This window comes from Wyeomyia smithii, chromosome 2 (genome assembly GCF_029784165.1).
Source record: "Wyeomyia smithii strain HCP4-BCI-WySm-NY-G18 chromosome 2, ASM2978416v1, whole genome shotgun sequence".
Classification (NCBI taxonomy): domain Eukaryota; kingdom Metazoa; phylum Arthropoda; class Insecta; order Diptera; family Culicidae; genus Wyeomyia; species Wyeomyia smithii.
Window position 1 is genome coordinate 124,748,708 of NC_073695.1, and position 21,221 is coordinate 124,769,928.

The 21,221-nt window shown below is 41.3% G+C and overlaps 1 protein-coding gene across 6 annotated transcripts in view; it reads left to right on the forward strand.

The window, feature by feature from the left end:
• The window catches only part of LOC129725620 (GTP-binding protein RAD), a 139,335-nt gene that overhangs the window by 88,965 nt on the left and 29,149 nt on the right, over positions 1 to 21,221 (forward strand). For all 6 annotated transcript variants that reach the window (XM_055681657.1, XM_055681662.1, XM_055681658.1 and 3 more), the window contains one exon: positions 19,442 to 19,660. In XM_055681657.1, coding sequence (XP_055537632.1) covers positions 19,442 to 19,660 — 219 coding nt within the window. The remainder of the gene's footprint in view (positions 1 to 19,441; positions 19,661 to 21,221) is intronic.

Genomic DNA, 21,221 nt, shown 5'->3' on the forward strand with positions numbered 1-21,221 from the left:
GATATTTTTACAATTTGATACATAATGATTAAAGTAAAGTCCTACTGTAATAAAATAATTTAGAATCTTTGGGACATCTAGACCTTTTATTTGACTCTAAGAACGCTGAAATCGATCCAGCTATCTCCGAGGAAAGTGAGTCAATTTAAAAAGTCTTCGGAGTAAATTACTTTTCATAGCTTTTGAAATACATGACAAATCATTATGGAATTAATTGGTTATGGGTTTTTAAGGTAGCCCGTTCATTTTGGTACATAACGGACAAGGTTACAGTCTAATTACAGTGTCAGCTCAGCTATCTTTGAGAAAAATGAGTGAGTTTAAACAGCCTGTGGATAGCATTTCTTTATATAACTTTTGAACCATATATTCAACCATTACGAAATTTATAATTTAAGGGTTTTGGAAACGGCCCGTTTATTTGACACCGGTTTTAATAAAATCGGCTGTGTGGTTTATGAGATATTGATGTTTCGTGATTGTTACATTTTGATACATAACCTCTAAACTAAAAATCCGATTACAATGAAATTCAATAGCAACCCATGGGGCTATTGGACCCTTCAGCTGCAATTTATTTCATGAAAATCGGTTCAGCCATCTCTGAGTGAGAAAAAAAAGTTGCACATACACACCCACCCACCCACACCCACAGACACCCACACACACACATACACATACACACACATACACACACTTACACACACATACACACATACATACATACACATACATACACACACATACATACACATACATACATACACACACATACATACACACATACATACATACATACACACACATGCATACACACACATACACACATACATCTGTTAATAAAACCAACTGTTAGATATTTATAGCTTGTGTTTTTTATTCGGTAATCGTTTTATAATTGCGACATCACAAAACCACTCGTCTGTGCGTTTGCATGCGGTAGCAAAGTGATAATTTTGTTGGTTTATAGTGTTTGGTTCGGAATAGAAAATCAACGCATCTGCTTTTGGTGGCTTCCTTCGTCAAGTTTTTGACAACCTACTTCAGCTCTCTACTGTTCGTGTGTAGCGAAATACTCCGCAAAGCGCAATGGGAAAAAACAATGCGGCGAATGCAAGCACGAAATAAATGATGAAGCCTTTCTCCATATCAGCCAGAACTGTTGCGGTATAAATTCCCGCGGCTTAAAGGAGCCTTCACACAGGGAAAATTGCTTCTTATATGTTCATCGTGCAGAGAAGAAATGAACGGCCGCAGTATTCGTTCATACATTGCTGATATTCAATCGATCTCGCCTATGCCATCCGTGCCGTCTAATATGACTGACCTACCGGCGCAAGTACATCAGCTATCTAGTGCTGTTGAGGCGCTTAGCAATAAAATCGATACTCTTACAAGTACACCATCCCAGCCCGTATGGCCAACAACTAATACGCCGGTATGGCCAAAAAGGAATATGAAACGTGAGGGATTGAAGATAAACCAGATTCGCTAGCAACGTCTGGCTGCGGCACGAACAATGTCGATTTGAGCGATCTATCTGTGCCTACCATTGTGCAAAACGTAAAAAAGTTCTGGCTGTATCTGTCTGGTTTGAACCCTCTCATCACGGATGCTGATGTTCAGAAAATTGTATCCCGCTGTTTGAGTCTACCAGAACCAATGGATGTGATACGTTTAGTACCAAAAGGAAAAGATGTTACTGGTTTGTCGTTCGTATCCTACAAAGTTGGAGTAAGTCCGGAATTGGAAGGTAAAGCATTGGATGCATCATCTTGGCCTGCCGGATTGCTGTTTCGACAATTCGTTGATCAACCAAAAAACTGGGAAGCGACAACCTGCTTATCGCAACCCGGAAGCGCAATAACAACAATCACAACAACAAATTTTTCATCTGTTGCCGTTTTGGATTCAGGACACCCTAAATCAAGGATTATGGAAGCCCCTGACCCCTCCGTCACAGTCGCACTCCCTGCTGACATCCGCCATCGCCATCGTCCCGGTCCTGTGTTCGGAGATGGGAACGGGGTCTTCCAGCTTGCAACGCCAGGCAAGTATTATCGTCATTATGAACGTTCGATGCCTGATCTCTCTTCACGTCCCAGCATTTCGGCTCAGGTAAAGCACAGCAATAACGATATTAAAATCTACTACCAAAACGCGGTCTGAGAACGAAAACCACCGATCTTCTGCTAGCGACAATAGATAGCGGCTTTGACGTCATAATAATGACTGAGACTGGTTTAGACGAATGCATCACTACGAAACAGCTATTCGGTTCGGCATACCATGTTTTTCGTTGCGATCGTAGCGCTATCAACAGCTTTAAATCCCGATTTGGCGGTGTTCTAATAGCTGTTGCACAGCAACACGTTTGCCGTGTAGTAGAAACCACACATGGGTGAAAGTTAGAACCAGTAAGTGTCAGTTCTACAATCAAGGATCGGAAATTATTTATGAACGTGATGTACATTCCACCGGATAGAAGCCATGACGTAGGTGTTATCAATGACCACGTTGCCTCTATGAATGAGCTTTGTGAGAAATGTTTGCCGAGTGATATCGTTCTTTTATGTGGCGATTATAACCAACCACGCATGCGGTGGTGTTCGTTCGATAATATTATCAGTTGTAATTGTTCTAACTTACCGCCATCCAGTAGCGCTTTGTTGGACGGTATGGACTATTCGTGCTTGAGCCAAAGAAATCTGGTACCAAACCCGCTCGATCGTATTCTCGATCTTGTTTTTTGTTTGCCTAGTTGTGAGATCGAAGTGACCGATTGCCCGGCACCGCTGCTACCCGTAGACGCTCATCACCCGCCTCTCGAAATTTATTTACCAGTGCAATTGTACAACGAACCGATCGTACGACAAGAGGTGCGTCATTTGAACTTTCGCAGAATTCTCTGAATACCTGGCTACCGTTGACTGGGAGACGGTTTTTGACAATAACGATGTTGACGATATGGCTGAAAAATTTTGTTTCATTTTGAACGATTGGCTTTCTCAACCGCCAATTTCACCTGCATGGAGTAGTCCTCGTTTACGGTCACTGAAACGAGTGCGTAATGCCCTTCAACGTAAATTTCGTTGCCTACGAACACCTGATAACAAAATTAAATTTCAGTCAGCCAGTAACGCATATCGTACGTTAAGCGTCACTTTATACAAATCATATGTAATGCGCGTACAATTTAAACTGAGAGCAAATCCTAGTGGTTTTTAGCGTTTTGTTAATTCAAAGAGGAAAAGTGCTGCTATCCCAAAAAATGTTTATTTAGATGATCAGGTCTCTGCGTCTGCTTTGGATTCAAGTCAATTGTCCGCGAAAAATTTTGAATCTGTTTTCGAAGAAAATCCCGCTTCAGAACTGGAGATTGACGAAGCTATCCGTAACGTTCCTATCGACTTAATTGACCTGGGAGTGTTTACCGTGAGCTCAGAGATAATTTTGTCTGCAACCAAAAAGTTGAAGCGGTCGTATGTACCTGGTCCCGATGGGTTACCGGCAATTCTAGTTTGCCGATGTGCTGCCAATCTAGTGCAACCGTTGAGTGCTATTTTCAATCGCTCATTGCAACAAGCGAAATTCCCTCGCATTTGGAAAAAATCATCCATGATACCCGTGTTCAAAAGAGGAGATCGACATAATGCGGCCAATTACCGTGGAATTACAAATCTTTCAGCTGACTCCAAATTGTTCGAGATAATCGTGAGCGGAGTAGTTCTAAAAGCGACGAAGTGCTATATATCTGTCGACCAACATGGTGTCTCGTCGCAATTCACGTCTTGGCTGGAATCTTACTTAACGGAGCGTGAACTTCGTGTTAATATTGACGGTTTCGTATCAAGACCGTTCTCAAACAAATCGGGAGTGCCTCGAGGTAGCAACCTTGGCCCGTTACTGTTCATTTTGTTTTTCAACGATGCAGCTTTGATCTTAAAAAATGGGTTCATGCTAGTGTATGCAGATGACTTGAAACTCTACATTTTAGTGCGCTCAGAAGAGGATTGTCGGCTTTTACATGACTCATTAACCACGTTTGCTGATTGGTGTCGCTGGAATAAATTAGTCATTAGTGTTTCCGGAATTTCTGGATGGCTCGCAAATACAGGTTTCACACAGCTTCAGTTCAAAGTTGGAAGAGTTACCTGAACAAAAACAGATACAGCGGACAATAACAATCCCCGGGAATGTCGTAATATTTATCAGTTTTTATGTTGTTTTATTCATTTACGAATTGACGAATTTGCATACTTGAGTGATATCTGATAGCAATCACGTTTTACGAAATGTACAATTTTCATTTGTTTCTCAAATTTTTATGAGCTAGGAAACGGGTCTCAAAAATTATCAAAATATGTTGCGTAACAAATCACTCAGGTATGCAAATTCGTCGTTTACCAGTAGATGAATTCTACGTGAAACTCACATGAAATGCATGCATCTACTGAATAAGTTTCAAAGGATAATTCATCTCACCAGGTCATGATGAACTCAAATGACAATCACGTAGAATCTACTAGAAAACGATGGTTGAAAATATTCACGTAACTTTTCCGGTAACTATAACGTGAAAAATATTTTGAATGTACGCTAAATGTCTTCCAATCTGGCATCGCTGGGTGTGAGACGACCAACCAACTGCCTGACATTTTCAGTACCTGAATAATGTTAGTGCACATTATTCCGTGCAAGAACAAGTGACATTTTTCTTTACAGCGGTGTTCACAGTAAGTGAACTTTTTTTTCCCTTTCGGTTTATGATTTCTTTTTAGCTGCGTACTAGCTACTAGAAGAAATTTCATTGCCTGATTCAGTGCCTGAATTTTACATGGGATTGAGATAGGAAAATGAATTCCATTTTGAACTGCATACTGCGCTGAAAGGCAAAACATCGGACAACTCTCCACCTACTTTTAACAACACACTTCCGCCGAAATTTTTACAAGTCCATGTAAACAACCCCGCGACAACTGTCAAATCTCTTTCTTCTCCTCTTTTCTGACGTCACCGTACAATGATCTATTGCTAGGTATCCATGATGCGCTTTATACTGCAGTTCTACTAAAAGTTATCTCATGTTTGTAGAAAACTTCTTACTATAACAATACATAGAACGGTAGTATAGACTCCATGCTCGAGCTTCCAGCAGAACATTTTTTCGTTCATGTCGTTATTATTCATTTCAATAAGCTGGTGATTTGATATTTTGGAAAGAAATTCTACAGAACAGGTAGAGTTTTCTCCATTACCGTAAAGGTTTGGGCAGGGAGTCTTCGAATTTACTGGAACATTGTTGACAAGTGGAGTTTATGGTGTTAATGAAAATGAAAAACCCCGATAATTCATAACTGGAACAAAACAGCCACTTCATTGTTGATAAGACTGATACAAATTTCAATTTTTTTTAGGTCCAAGGTAATCAAAGTTAGCCAAGGGAAAATTGGAAACTCGAGAAGACACTATTGATTACGAAATTTTCTCAGCTTTCCAAAGAAACCAACAGAATTGAGCTAGCTATCATACTTCTTATGCTAGACCTCGTTTTTCAGGTGAAGTTATGTTATGTTATGTTATGTTATATTTACAAATTCCATCTGACAATTTTTGTCTTAATGAATAAAATTAACAACTAGAGACGATTAACAATAAATAATTAGCGAATCCGCAGGCGACGTAAAAAAGTGTTGATGGGTTCGTTGAAGTCGAACAGTTCTGCAACCTCGTTGAACCTCGTAGACATAAACCTAATTGCATCATGCTGGCCGTACCGACTATACCTTGCCTTCAAGTTCAAAAGCTGACGTCTCCGCAGATTCCTTTCTGAAGCGTAGAGATTCAATTCTGCGAGAATAGCGGGTGAATCGATTTCATTTTTCAGGACCTTCGCAACAAAGATAATTTGTGCGTTAGATCTTCTTCTCTCCAACGTCTCAATCCCCAATAACATGCAGCGGTGCTCATAGGGGGGCAACCTCGTAGCGTCATGCCAAGGAAGATGCCTTAGTGCCATACGCACGAATTTTTTCTGAACAGCTTCCATGCGATCAATCCAGACCTTGTTGAACGGACACCAAGCGACAACCGCTGATTCGAGCATCGATCTTACCAGGGCGCAGTACAAAGCTTTCATGCACAGTGGATCGCGGAACCCATCGGAAATTCTAAAAATAAATCCTAGTTGCTTGTTGGCTCTTAAAATGACATCTTCGTAGTGTGCCCGGAATGTAAGCTGACTATCCAAAATTACGCCAAGATCTTTAACTTGGCTTACCCGCTGAAGAGCTTGCCCAGACAAGCTGTATGGAAAGCTGATTGATTGAAGCTTTCTGCTGAAGGTAATCACATGATATTTTTCTACACACAGGGTAAGAAGATTACGGTTGCTCCAATCACTGAAAGCATCAAGCAACTTTTGTAGTTCCAAACAGTCTCCGAGACAGGCTATAATCCGAAAGATTTTTACATCGTCTGCGAAAAGGAGTCGTGTACCTACAGTGAGAATAAAAGTGGACCCAGGTTGCTCCCTTGCGGCACTCCAGAAGACGTTGTAAATGGCTCGGAATGTGACGACCCAAGACTGACACATACAACTCTGCCGGTCAGGTACGAACGAAACCATTTCACGAGCATAGCGGAGAGCCCAAGTTTATCCAGCTTTCGTAGAAGGATGTCATGATTAACACGATCGAACGCAGCCTTGAAGTCCGTGTACACAGCATCCACTTGCATTCTCGCGTCCATTGAGCGAGAACACAACGAAGAGAACTGCGACAGATTGGTTGTGACGGATCTCTTAGGATAAAAACCATGTTGGTCACTAGAAATATAATTTTCGCACGATGAAAACAGCACTGATCTGACGACTATTTCGAAAACTTTGGAACAAGCACATAATGATGTAATTCCTCGGTAATTAGCTATGTTGCACTTGTCCCCTTTTTTGTGTATCGGTGTGAGCAATGAATTTTTCCAACTAGTAGGAAACAATCCTTGCTGCAGAGAAAGATTAAACATCTTTACAAGAGGCGCCACCAGGTTGTTCGAGCAGTTTTTCAACAATGATGGCGGGATCCCGTCTGGCCCAGGACAAGTGGAATGTTTCAGCTCTCGAATTGCACTCAAAACGTGCGCTTCTGTCACTTGGAAAACTCCATAATCGAAACTCTCCTGCGTAGTATCGCGTATTGCAGCATCAATCTTATCTGGCGTAGCAACTGAAGACGAAAAAGCGGCTTTAAAATGCTCAGCAAATAATTCGCATTTAGAAGAAGCTGTGCTAGCAGACAAATCACCGAGCAACATGGAAGCTGGTAATCAATTTTCCTTTCGTTTAGAACGAACAAAAGACCAGAACTTTTTTGGATGTCGACGTAAGCTTTTTTGAGTTCGCTCAATGTAACGAGAGTACAGGAATTGATTGTAAAATTTGTATGTGTTGCTTGCGAGTTTAAACCGTTGCTTTGCTAGAAACGTGCGATTTGTTTGATAGTTTCGTTGAGCAGCTTGTCTACGGCGCTTTAGCTCACGCAGATGTCGATTAGCCCAAGCAGGTTTCATCGGCGGTCGTTGCAGTGGAACATGAGCTTCAATTACTGTTCGAATCGTTGCGGTAAACATGTCGACAATGTCCGTCAGATCCTCTTGCGAATCGATGAATTGCCAGTCAATTGCTGATAACGCTTCGTTCAACACATCGTAATCAACATGCTTAAAATTTAATCCCCGATGTTGTGGAGCTAATTCAAGTGCAATAGGCACTATTTCCGTCACAGTCACATCCAGAGCGGGATGATCCGGGTCAATTCTCACCATAGGATCGTCGGCCTCCATCACAGAAAGGTTTTGAAGCGCTGGCTCGTTCACCAGCACTAGGTCGAGAGTTCTAGCACGAGCGTTTTTGACTGGATTTGTTTGCGTCAAACCGTTAAAACAGAATGCGTCGTACAGAGCACTTCCAGTCGCGGTTAAACGTGATCTACTTGTATCAACAACAAGGCCACTGCTTTCCGAAGGTACCCAATGTAGCTCTCGGTGGTTATAATCCCCAAAAAGAACAGCAATGTCGAGGGGATTCAGACGGGATAGAACGGATCCAATTGAGTCAGCATGTTTCTGAATAGCATCAAGATCATTTCGACGATCAGGGGGCAGATACAATACTCCAATGCTTACGGATGACCTATCCAGTTGGATTTTTACCCAAAGTTGCTCAAGCGTGTTACTAATCGGTGCTGGGTCTATGCAGCAGCAGTGCCTGGAGGAAACGGCAATCAAAACTCAAAACTAACAGTCCAAATAAGCACTGACGATGGCACTATGTCAGTGCCGAAATACGTATTTGCAAGTGAAAAGTGTAGTGAATCAAAACTCCACCACCACGCAATTTTCGACTATTCACCCTACTGCGATCCATTCGAAATACAGTGAATGAACTGCCAAAAAGCTGCGGCGATAAAATGCAATCGTCCAGCCATGTTTCAGTGAGAACGATAACATCGTACTCAGAGTCGGAAGCAGCAAGAAAGAAAGTGTCGATTTTTGTCCGGAGTCTACGAACTTTTTGGTAAAAGATGCGTAACTTTCGTTCGTTTCGTACATTGACCAAAGGACGTCTTAGCTCGGTCGTAACAGATGGTGGATGCGATAGGCAGATCAGATCTTGTCAAGTGTGAAAGTATGAAGTATGAAGTATGATTCTACTTGCCTGCGTTAGATATTTGGAAGACCCCTTCTCCACGCCCACACGCAGGCCTGGGACGGCTGCTGGTCGCTGGCTGGAATGGCACTACTGCGGAGGGGGGATTAGGGGCTTCCATATTACTATTATCATTGCGTCCCAGTTGTTGGAAGACAGGAAGGATGGTGTTTGGAATACAATTTATTCCGTCATTAAAACTTCGTCCTGGGGTCCTAGGGAGTGAGTTGACATCGGATTCATGATTTAAGATTGTTGAGGATCTGCATTCAGAATGACAGTGATTTGATATCCTTTCCCTTGGCTACCAGCCTAACAGCTTCAACGTCATTTGTGCCCAATCTTTGCTTTGCCAACTCGCAAACTTGTTCAGCAGTGACGTCACGAGAGATACGGGACAAGTAGATCCAGAATTTTTGACTAGGAGGTGGTACGGTGAATGTTCCATCCGAAGGCGACAGCGAATTTCCAGTTCCACACATTAGATCAGATTGGCGACGTTCCACAATTTCAGACTTTTGAAACAGCCTTCGGCTACGCACAGATCGCATCGGATAAATCAGCCGGGTCGATGATTTTGGCGTGTGTGAGCTAGAGTTGATCAAAGCAGTAAAATTCGAACGAATTTCATTTTTCAGCTCAACCATGATCTCTGTCTTCAAATTTTTCGCAATTTCACCATGTGCGCTGAGAGCATTATTAAGTCCAAATTCGAAAGCAGTACCAACAGCAGCCCGAAAACGAATATCGCCCATCAGTGAAGTGCAAGATTGACACATCCAGAAAAGTTGCTTATTCCGGTGTATCTCTTCTGCAATAGCAGGAGATATCTTGCAACATTTTAGGTGACACGGCCTTACAAAAACCACGGCATTGCACCGAAGCATCAGTTACCTCTTTTTACAGGTGTGACAAGCTGCAGTCATGTTGTCAGTAGAGCTTTCTAATAGACGAAGCGAAATCACACTGTGGATATGCGCCTGTAGATTATGCAACAAGTGTACAGTAAACTTGCAAGCAAGGAGTCGTATCGAAAGAATCTGGTAGATGGCGCTTTGGAAAAAAATCGAGCGTAGCGGTAGGTAGACAGTGTGTAGCAAGATGCGAATTGCAGAATGTCACTTTAAGCTGCACAATTCACTACCAATAAACTAATCACAACACGCACATATAAATTATTCTCCAATAACAGAATGTACTGAGAGAAGTCACAAACGTAACGTAACGTGTTGAACGCGAAACGGAATCGAAGTTACACGAAAAATCGAGAATTTAAAAGCACCGAAATATCAACAACCAAAACATAAGCAGTGATGCTAGTTGCTGTTTAGCGTTTAGTTTAGCGAATACCAGCATTTTTTTGTTGCAAAATCATTCCCAGCACTCAAATGTTTTTGTATTTTACCTAGGAAATACGGAGAGTGCTTAACATCTTCCATCGATCGGAGAGCCTCAATGGAACTGAGACTTTCCGTGAAGAAGAAATAATGATCCGTGGGCATTTTTTCGATAATCTCTAGGGTGTACTGAATTGCAGTTGCCCCAGCCAGGACCTCCAAACGCATGGTATGAGTCGACTACATTCACCCCAAGGCGATAAGCGAACAACGATCTCCTGTATGGACTTCCTCACTGCGACCAGAATCGTTGATCTATTATGAGATATGCCCGGGTGTCTGCTGTATCCCGCACTTCTATTATTAGCAATACCGCTTTTAAGAAGTGGCATGCTTATTATTATTTTTGATCAATGCTTGTGTGTAATGTACTATCCTTCCTTTTACACGCTTACTGTTCTTCTATACCGAGCCTCCTTCCTCCTGCCAAATATCGCCAATTATAATTCCCTGGAGAAGTTTCGTCGTGCGTCCTTTTGGCCAGTTTTATTGATAAGAGGGACTTATTTTTTGTTAAGAGGAAGTCACGCAAATGTATTGTAGATTTCAGCGTAAAGGAAGGGTAACTGGTGAGCGAACAACGCGATACTGTATTCGCTCCAGTTTGATCAAATGTGTATTTGCTGCGGATCGGAAGCACCCGTGCTCAATTACAGACAATATCGTTGTTTGGTAAAGCCTCATAAGGTCTCCTGGGTGAGCTTTCCACCATGAACCGGTTATTGTACGAAGAAAATTTACTCTTGTTGGCGTTTTTTATGGCAACCTCAGGTGCCCTTAAAATCGAACCAGATACTAAGATACTTGTATACCAAAACCTGAGAAATCGTTTTACCCATCAGCTGATCTTGGAGCTGAGCAGGTTCATGCTTCCTAGAAAAAACTACTATCTCAGTCTTCTCCGGAGAGAATTCTACACCTAGCTGTAAAGCCAAAGCAGACAAATTGTCCAAGGAATCCTGCAATGGTCCTAGCAAATCCGCAGCTGTGGCTCCTGTACCAGAGATTACACTGTCATCTGCAAGTTGACTTATCGTGCATGAATTTGCAAGACATTCATCAATGTCATTTACATAAAAATTGTGAAGAAGTGGGCTTAAACATGAGCCCTGGGGAAGACCCATGTAGCTAATACGAAAAGTTGCCAAATCGCCATGTGTAAAATGCATGTGCTTTACGGACAACAAAGTATGCAAAAAGTTGTTTAAAATTGGAGAAAATCCTTGTCGGTGAAGTTTTCCCGAAAGAATGTCAATAGAAACGGAATCAAAAGCCCCTAATGTCCAAGAACGCAGACGCCATTTGTTCTTTGCGAGCATACACCTGCTTAATTTTTGTTGAAAGCAACGCAAGACATTCATTAGTCCTTACGGCACGGCGGAAGCCAAACTGAGTATCTCATAGTAGATCATATGATTCGACCTAATGGGTCTAAACGACGGAGTATCATTTTCACCATCAATTTCCGGATACAGGATAGCATTGCAATCGGCCTATAAGAGTAGTGATCAGAAGCTGGTTTTCCCGGTTTTTGGAAGGCGATCACCTTCACTTGCCTCCGATCCTGCGGTACAATATTGTGCTCCAAGAACTTATTGAACAAGTTAAACAAGCGCCTTTTGGCATTGTCGGGTAGATTCTTCAACAAGTTGAATTTAATTCTTTCTAACCCAGGCGCGTTATTGGACAGGAGGGCAACTGAAAATTCTGCCATCGTAAAAGGTGATTCTATCGCGTCGTGACCCGGACACGCATCGCGAACAATGTTTTGCTCAGGAACAGAGTCCGAACATACTCTCCTGGCAAAATCAAATATCCACCGACTTGAAGACTCTTCGTTTTCGTTGGCCGTTACCCGATTACGCATCGGTACGCGATCGATCTCTCCTTCGATGTTTCGTTTACAAACCGACGCCAATAACTGCGTTTTTTTGCTTCAGTCAAGCTTTCAAACTTGGTACCAAGCTCCAATTACCGTTTAAAGTCATTGGCCTTGTCTGTATCCCGGAAGGTCAGAAACGCGTCGGATCTTTTGTTGTAGACATCGGAGCACTCTTCATTCCACCACGGAGTGGAAGGCCGTCCATTGGTCGTCACGCCGGGGTATTTTGTTTGGGCTTGAACCGCGGCGTCGAAAATCAAGAGAAGAGGTTGTATTCTTCAAGTGGTGGAAAATCTTGCATCGAGCCAACAGCTTCTATGATTATTCTTTCGTATAATTCCCAATCGATATTTCGTGTGAGGTCATACGGAATATTAATTAGTCGCGTGCGAGTTGACCCGTTAGTAACTGAAATTAGAATAGGCAAATGTTCGCTACCGTGGGGATCGAAGATTACCTTCCATGTGCAATCCAACCGTAGCGACATCGAACATAAAGATAGACCTAAAGGGCTTGGACGCGCTGTTTGAAGTAAGCCAAGTTTCTCATACCACAAAAGATCAAAACAATGGTCGCAGTGGTCCAAATCTTACAAAAAAAAGCCAAGTTTCTAACTAACTCCGCTATAAACTACAGTCTCCGACTGGATGGACGTTGGGACCAACATGGATATTCCGTATAGAGTGTTGGAAACAAACCGCTCTATGTGGAACAGTGGAGGGCCTAATCTTCCACCTGGCAGCGTCAGTTTTTATACGGATGGCTCGAAAATGGGATCCCTAACGGGATCCGGTATATACGGACCCGGTATCAGGGAAACATTTTCCCTGGGCAAATGGCCCACCGTTTTTCAAGCAGAGGTATATGCCATATATATCTACGCAAAAATTTGTCTGAAACGCAACTACAGACAGGCGAAAATCGGTATATTCTCGGACAGTCAAGCAGCACTACTAGAACTTAAGTCCGTCAAATGCGTTTCCAAACTGACTACCTAGCAAGACAGGGATCAGCTCAGCGGTTTATTGGCCCCGAGCCGTTTCTGGGTACGTCCAATTCCGCTATCAAAAACGAACCACTAACTTGGAAAAAGCTAGAAATAGCATCCCAATAGCAACAGGTACAGGGTTGTAGACAAGCTAAACAGTTAATCCATCCGAACCCCGGAACCGCCAGAAAGTTACTTAGTCTAAATCGTAATGAACTACGGATAATCACGGGACTCCTTACCGGACACTGTCCCGCTTTTTATCATTTAAAGAAAATCGGTGTAGTGTTGAAAGCCACCTGCCGATTCTGCAAATCTGAACCAGAGAGCTTCCTCAAGGTACAACTTCTTAGGAAGTTACCCTTTAACTCCATACCAAGTATGGAGTTCTAATCCCAAGCAGGTCATTAGTTTCAACAACTATGTTGTACCTAATTGGGGTACAGGTTTAAAACAAAACAGTTCTACTCCATCAATGAGTACGAGCAATCCGTAACCTGTGCACAGCAATCGGGGCCAGCCACAAAAGACAATCAGTAAGACTGTCGCAGTGGCATTCCAGTACCCACACACTTAACTGCATAATGTTTTCTCGGTAAAGTAAAATACCGAACTACTTGAAAACATTTTCGTTTACCGTTGTTCCGTAACAAAATTACTGAGAAATCGGAAACCGAATGAGTTTACCAGAATACCGTAAATTTGTTTGCCAAAAAAAACTGTAAAACAGCAAATTTCCGAGTTCAGTAAACTAAAATACCGAATCTCGGAAGCCTGGCATCATTTAACCGAGATCTCGTTGAACCAAAAAAGCTCTTACCGAGATTCCGAAAAATAGAACTGTCAAAATAACGAAAGCTTCACTATCAGTTTTGTTCGTGTTTCGGTTTAGATGTGAAAGGAACAGGTTTCGCGGTTAATTATCTTTCCGAAAAAATCTGTAATATTCATATTAACCTACAATGTTGAGTAAGTATACAATATTATTTCTCAGATCTTGTTTGTGTACAAATATAATACTAAAAGAAAACAATTAATTCTTTCCTTACTCATTTTTGTAGGTTAACGGCTCGCTTCGCAGGATGGAAGTTGCAGTGATGGAATTTGTTTTATTTCCAGGAAGCAACAAAACTTTCCTGTTTCTACCAATGCTGTAATAAGTTGAATCATTTGACAAAATAATTAATAAAATTATACGGATAATTAATCGTTTTCATCATTTCTTGGATTTATCTGAGAAATCACAAAATGCGTACTTCAGTAAATTTTACCGAAATTTTCGTAATAATTCGACAGTTGAAATTTCCGAGTCCCGGTAAAATATTACCGAGAACCTCGTTAAAGTTTGACAAGTTGTCAATTGTTGATTTTACAGAATCTCGGTATTTTGATGTATTACCGAGATTTTTACCGAGATCTCAGCTGTTGAAATCTCGGTAATTCATTTTGCCGTACTCGGTGATGTTATCTAAGTGTGCAATGCCCTTCAGGCATACATTTGTAAGCCAAGTTACGCAAAAAGAAAATGCATCGCATTTGTTTTTATTCATCAAAACTTTGAATGAATCAATTTTTGGTAAAATACTTCTACAATTCCACTGTAAGAGAGAGATAGAATCCTTCGTATTAGTAGATGAATTAGCCATCGAAGGAAACGATCGCTGCAAGGAGAGGCCATTGGGCAGTCAACTGCTTCAAGAATGATCTAACTGTTGGAAGGAATGCTATAAGAAAATTTTCAATTGCACACTTAGATATTATCACCGAGTACAGTAAAATAAACTACCGAGATTTCAACAGCTGATATCTCGGTAAAAATCTCGGTAATACATAAAAATACCGAGATTCTGTGAAAGCAGCAATTGAAAACTTGTCAAACTTCAACGAGATTCTCGGTAATATTTTACCGGGATACTCATTAATTAATGCCGAAACTCGGAAATTTCAACTGTCAAATTATTACGAAAACTTCGGTAAAATTTACTGAAGTACGTATTTTTCAGATAAAATTGATTATTATCCGTATTTTATTAATTATTAAGTTGAATGATTCAACTAATTACAGCATTGGTAAAAACGGGAGAGTTATGTTGCTTCCTGGAAATAAAACAACATCCATTACTCTGCAACTTCCATCCTGCGAAGCGAGTCGTTAACCTACAAAATTGAGTAAAGAAAGAATTAATCGTTTTCTTTTAGTATTATTTGCAATAAACACAAACAAGATCTGAGAAAAAAAACAATATATACTAACTCAATATTTCAGGGTAATCTGAATATCACAGATTTCTCCATAATGATAATTAACTGCACTGCAACACCTGTTCCTTTCTCATCCGAACCGAAACACGATCAAAACTGAACTGAACTGAAGCTTTCGTTATTTTGACAGTTCTATTTTTCGGTTCGACGAGATCCCGGTTAAATGATGTTAGCGTTTCGAGAATTGGTATTTTAGTTTACTACGCTCGGAAATTTGCTGTTTCACGGATTATTTCGGCAAACAAATTTACGGTATCCCAGTAAACACATTCGGTTTCCGATTTCTCAGTAAATTTTTCACGGAACAACGGTAGACGTAAATGTTTTAAAGTAGCTCGGCTAAAGCTAGCGCACTAGCGCCGACAAGTACACGTACCTCTTTACTTCTTTTTTTCTAGTGGGGTTGGTTGTCCGATCGTTCGAAGCTGCAGTTGTTAGCTACAGAACAATACAGCCACACAGCAGCGAGCCGGGTACGAAATCACTTTACGTAGCGACACAGCACGCTAGTTAGTTGGCCTTGAACGCGGAATATGGTATCTTTTGTTTGGCTATTCGTACACACAGACCGAATTATAATGGAACGATAACTTTGCACGACCATTTCTATCGAGTCTTCGACGCGGAATGAATTTTTGAGTTTTGATTATGCAGATAACAAAAGCTGTTCGGGTGTTGCATATTACTGAAGGAAAATATAACTCACTACGTTCTGAGGCATGGAGATGAAGCCAAATTTATAACCGTTCCAACATTCAAAAGAAGTGTAATTAATTTAAGAGAAAATGTTAGCTCTTCAATTAGGCATTCAATTTATCCTGAAAAGGACAACTTGCTGTTTAAATCAATATCGAATATGAAGCTGATCGCATCTTTGCGTTATCACTGACAGTGCGAATAAGGTATTCCTTCTGATAACACAATGGGAAGCTTTTTTACCACTGAAGATTTTTTTTTTAAAACTCTAATATTTATTTAGGCCCAACCGCAAAGCATAACGGGGCCGAATATCTTTTGGAGTAGGGAAAAGCCAGCTTGAGTAGAGCCTGTATCCCGACTGCTCCTCCTCAAACAGGCATAAAAACCCTCTCATCTTTTCTCTTTTATAAATACAATTTAAAAATACATATCATTTAAACCTACGGCTAACAATAACAATAATAAATAAAGTTCTTCTCTGTATGAGTAAATATCAATTCTTAATACTATTCGTTAAGGTGTGCTGGTTCCTTATATCTTTAGAAATCAAAACTTATATCTATGTTTGGTGGATCATGTCTCTCAGAAAGAAGCGATGATTCATGTGTCTCTAAAAAGATCAATAAAAGAAAAAAAAAAGGAACAGAATTAGTGTGAAACTTTTTGATGGAGGTTGTTTTGGAAAAATAAGAAGAAGAAGCAAGGAGATAATCAAATTCGATACTTTATATCTCTTAAAAAGTCATAAATAGGTATTACAAGCGCTGGGTTGCGGCTAGCAAGCGCATCCCGTACTTGCATTGTAAATGTCACTTTCTGTTTTCGGAGAGAATCAATAAGCTTGGTCCTTGCTCTGTAGTACTTAGGGCATACGAAGACTATATGATCTATATCTTCGTACCCTCCACATTCGCACAGATTACTATCGACTAAGTTTATTCGATAAAGGTGTGCGTTTGCAACATAGTGATTGGACATTAGGCGCGAAATAACTCGAATGAAATCTCGAGTTAAATCTAACCCTTTGAACCAAGCTTTTGTAGACACTTTGGGCGAAATCGAGTGCATCCATCGCCCAAGATCGTCTTTATCCCATTTTTCCTGCCAGTTTGCCAGGGCCAGTTGTCGAGGCAGGTGAAAATACTCGGTATAGATGATCGGTCTATCAAATATATCTCCTTCTATGGCACCCCTTTTCGCTAATAAATCAGCTTCTTCATTGCCTGGGATTGAGCAATGAGAGGGGACCCACACAAAGCAGATAATGAAAGACCGATCAACCAGCACTTCTAATATCCGTCTAATTTCCGGAAGGAAATAGGACGGGTGCTTGACCGGTTTAATCGATCGGAGAGCTTCGATAGAACTGAGGCTGTCCGAGAAGATGAAATAATTGCCTGGTGTCTTGAGCTCGATAATTCGCAGCGAATTGTGTATGGCAGCTAATTCAGCTACATATATGGAGCAAGGCTGTGCTAGTTTGCGGGATATGTGATGATCTGTGTTAAAAACGCCATATCCGGATTGTCCATCCATCACAGATCCGTCCGTGAAAAAGGAGTTCTGTACTGGGAGGTGGCCGAATTTTGCCGAAAATATTGATGGCACAACTGTTGGTTTAAGGTGTTCGGGAATTCCATGGATTTCTTGTTTCATCGTCAAATCAAATACAACAGAAGAATTGTTGAGCGATGTTGAAATCTCACGGGATGGAGCAACAACCGAAGGGTTTATCTCCATGGTCATGAACCGCTGGTATACTGACATACAGGGTTTCTGAACAACTTCCAAACACCTCTCATAGTTCTCGATTATCATTGGGTTTGCTATCTCCGATCTGATGAGGAAACGAAGAGCTAACTCGAATAGCCTCTCTTTGAGTGGTAGTACTCTCGCAATGACCTCTAGGGACATGGTATGTGTCGATTGCATGCAGCCTAGAGCGATACGCAAACAACGGTATTGTATCCTCTCTAGCTTCAGCATGTGTGAAGCTGCGACTCCTCTGAGGCATATGCTGCCGTATTCTATTACGGGGAGAATAGTGGTTTGGTAGAGTCGTATTAAATCCTCTGGATGCGCTCCCCATGATGTTCCTGTTACCATCCGAAGAAAATTAATTCTCGGTTGGCATCTTTGCTTCAGGTAATTGGCATGTTTTTCCCATGTGCACTTAGAGTCATACCATACTCCTGGATACTTGAAGCTAGGTGACTGAGTGATGGGTATTCCGGACAGAACTAGCTCGAAGCGAGGTGGTGGTCGCTTTTTTGAAAAGACTACCATCTCCGTTTTTTCAAGCGAGAATTCGATTCCAAGACAACTGGCCCAACCGGTCAGATTATCTAGCGTATTTTGCAGGCTGTTTTTCATGTCTACAGCTAGAGTCGCCGTGACTGATACAACGCAGTCGTCAGCTAACTGGCGCATTGTACAGCCGTCCGTCAAGCATGTGTCGATGTCACTGATGTAGAAGTTGTACAACAGCGGACTCAGACAAGAGCCTTGGGGGAGACCCATGTAGCTTGTTCGTGTTATTGTTGAAGAACCGTGGTTGAAAAGTAAATGCTTTTCAGACAGCAGGTTGTTCAAAAAGTTTGTTAATATAGGGGAGAATCCTCTCTGATGCAGTTTCTCGGAAAGAATTTCGATTGAAACTGAATCAAATGCGCCTGTGATATCCAGGAAAACCGAGGTCATTTGTTGTTTGCTGCCAAGAGCCATTTCCGCTTCTAAGATTTAACCACTACTGTATTCTGAATGCCAGGATTCCAGAACTTTAGTGTGTTGTCAAAATGAGGAAACTTTTCATTGGATGCATCTACTGCATGCATGCATGCTGCCCGCTACCGCACAAAGGCATGCTACTAAAGGAAGTGCCGCTGCATTATCAATGCTGATACCCACTGCAACTGCTATGCATTACTACAGATGCTGCTTCTATCCGCTGCCACAGCTGCTGCTACTGCTAAGTGAGAACTGCTGTTGTCGCTGTCCAGAACTAATTTGAGCAGTTTCGGCTGAAACAGGGTCTTGTATAGGCCAAATAGTTTTCGAATTACTAGGTCTACAATTCTGTCGATCGTGCTTGGGAAATCAATCATATAATGAATTTTACGTTCTGCCTAGGCCTGACAATTTTCAACACTACAACAGTTCGCATAATAAAATTACAATTTTCTGCATCTGGGAGGGTACTTAGAAAATTTTCCAACCGATTGCTGCAAGAACAAAAGAAATCCATGGAAAACTAACCGATTTATATTTGAATGTGAATATATTTTCTACTTTTTCCGGTTTTAGATTTTAAATCCTTATGTAGCCGAACATCTTGAGAGACGTAGTTCTACGTAAAAAGTAAAAAAAAAGAAACGATAGTTTTCATTGTGTCGATGAATTTTTTCAGTATTACATCAATTCGTGGTTTCATGTTTATTATTTATTGATGAATATCAGACTGAGCACAGAAAAAAAAAAACATTTAGAGTTTTCTTTCATTTCAAACATAGGCGTAGTTAATCGTGGAGACTCATTTAGAAGACGAAGATCCAGAAGCAATAGTTTAGCTCCTACTAGTCCAATGTGTGCTCCACAGGAAGTACTACCTCCTAATAATGGACCCATCGATTCATTTCAAGTTGCAATGGTTGGCGCTCCAGGTGTTGGCAAAGGAGCTTTGCTGTCGCAATTCAAATCTTCTGAGTGTATCAATGCTTATGATACCAGGGGTAAGTAATAAAATTATGCATGGCATTACATTTTAAACAAGTTTTGTTTCGTTTTTACCAATCTCTGCGATTTTATAGTAGTGCTTATCAAGTGTTTAATGTATTTCGCTTTTCATGTTAATGTGCTATTACTTACTTATTTACTTAAATGGCCGTACGTCCTAAGACATGGCCTGCACAACATAATTCCGCCAACGTGATCGGTCTATGGTTACTCGCCTCCAATCCCGCGGGTATTCCGTACTTGTCAGATCATGCTCCACCTGGTCTAACCATCTTGCTCTTTGTACTCCTCTTCGCCTCGTACCACCCGGATTCGAGGTGAGAACCAACTGTGCAAGGTAATTGTCCGTTGTTCTCGCCACGTGCCCTGCCCAACGTATCCGTCCAGATTTTTCCACTTTCTGGATGCCTGATTCATCGTAGAGTTGCGCGAGCTCATGGTTCATTCTCCGTCTCCACACTCTGTCTCCTATACACCGCCAAAGATGGTTCTTAGCACCCGTCGTTCGAAAACTCCGATCGCTCGCAGGTCCTCTTCAAGCATTGTCCACGTCTCATGCCCGTAGAGAACAACCGGTCTAATAAGCGTTTTGTACAAGGAGCACTTTGTGCGGGAACTTAGACGTTTCTACCGTAATTTTTTGTTAAGCCCATAGTAGGCACGACTCCCGCTGACGATTCGCCTCCTAATCTCACGGCTGGTATCGTTGTTCTCAGTTACAATTGTACACAGGGCCGGCGTTTCATGTGGGTAGTACGGGTAGTAGTACCCACTCGGAAAATATCCATGTGGGTACTTACCCACTCGGAACTATCGGACAAAACCAAAAAAAGTAATGTTGCGAGCGACAGATTGTTTGATGGATATCGTTGAGCGAGAGGTTATAAATCTACAGATGTATGTACAGCGTTTCTCAGGGATTTAAAAGGAATATTTGTTCACTTGTTTCATTTACAATAGAGAGTTTCATTTACGATAGAGTTCTAAATTTCATTTACGATGAAGTTCTGAAGTTTTGTTTTCTCGTAAAAATTTCCCATGCCGAATTCGAGCTCAATCGGACTTCGGGAAGTAGAGCCTCAAAGCGGTCAAAGTTGCAGTTTTTTAATCGATGAAAGGAATGTTCGAGCTGGAAGTGTCTCTTGTGTGTTCCGGTGCAGCTCGAGTCTCCCAACGCAAAGATTTCCATGTCCCCGAAATTTAATTTTTGTTTTTAAAACAAATTTTTATAAAACAACATCAGATTTCGGCATCTCATGTATTTCTAAGAGATTTGCTATAAAAAAAGTTCGATTTCAGGAACTTCAAGAACTACTCTTGTGTGTTTTTAGGATGGCCAAAAATGTAAGACTTTCACGACTGTAAGTGAAACCTTATCAGAAGTTTGATTAAGCTCAAATTTTGGATGAAGACTTTTTTCGAGAAGACAAAATTGTTGAGCCCTAAAATTTTCATTAAAAAATGCTCAAAACGATACCCCGCCGCGTCGAAAACAGACATCGTACGGAAAAGGGACGCTGGTTAGGCTTGTTCCGGTATCTGCTACATTTTGGCACT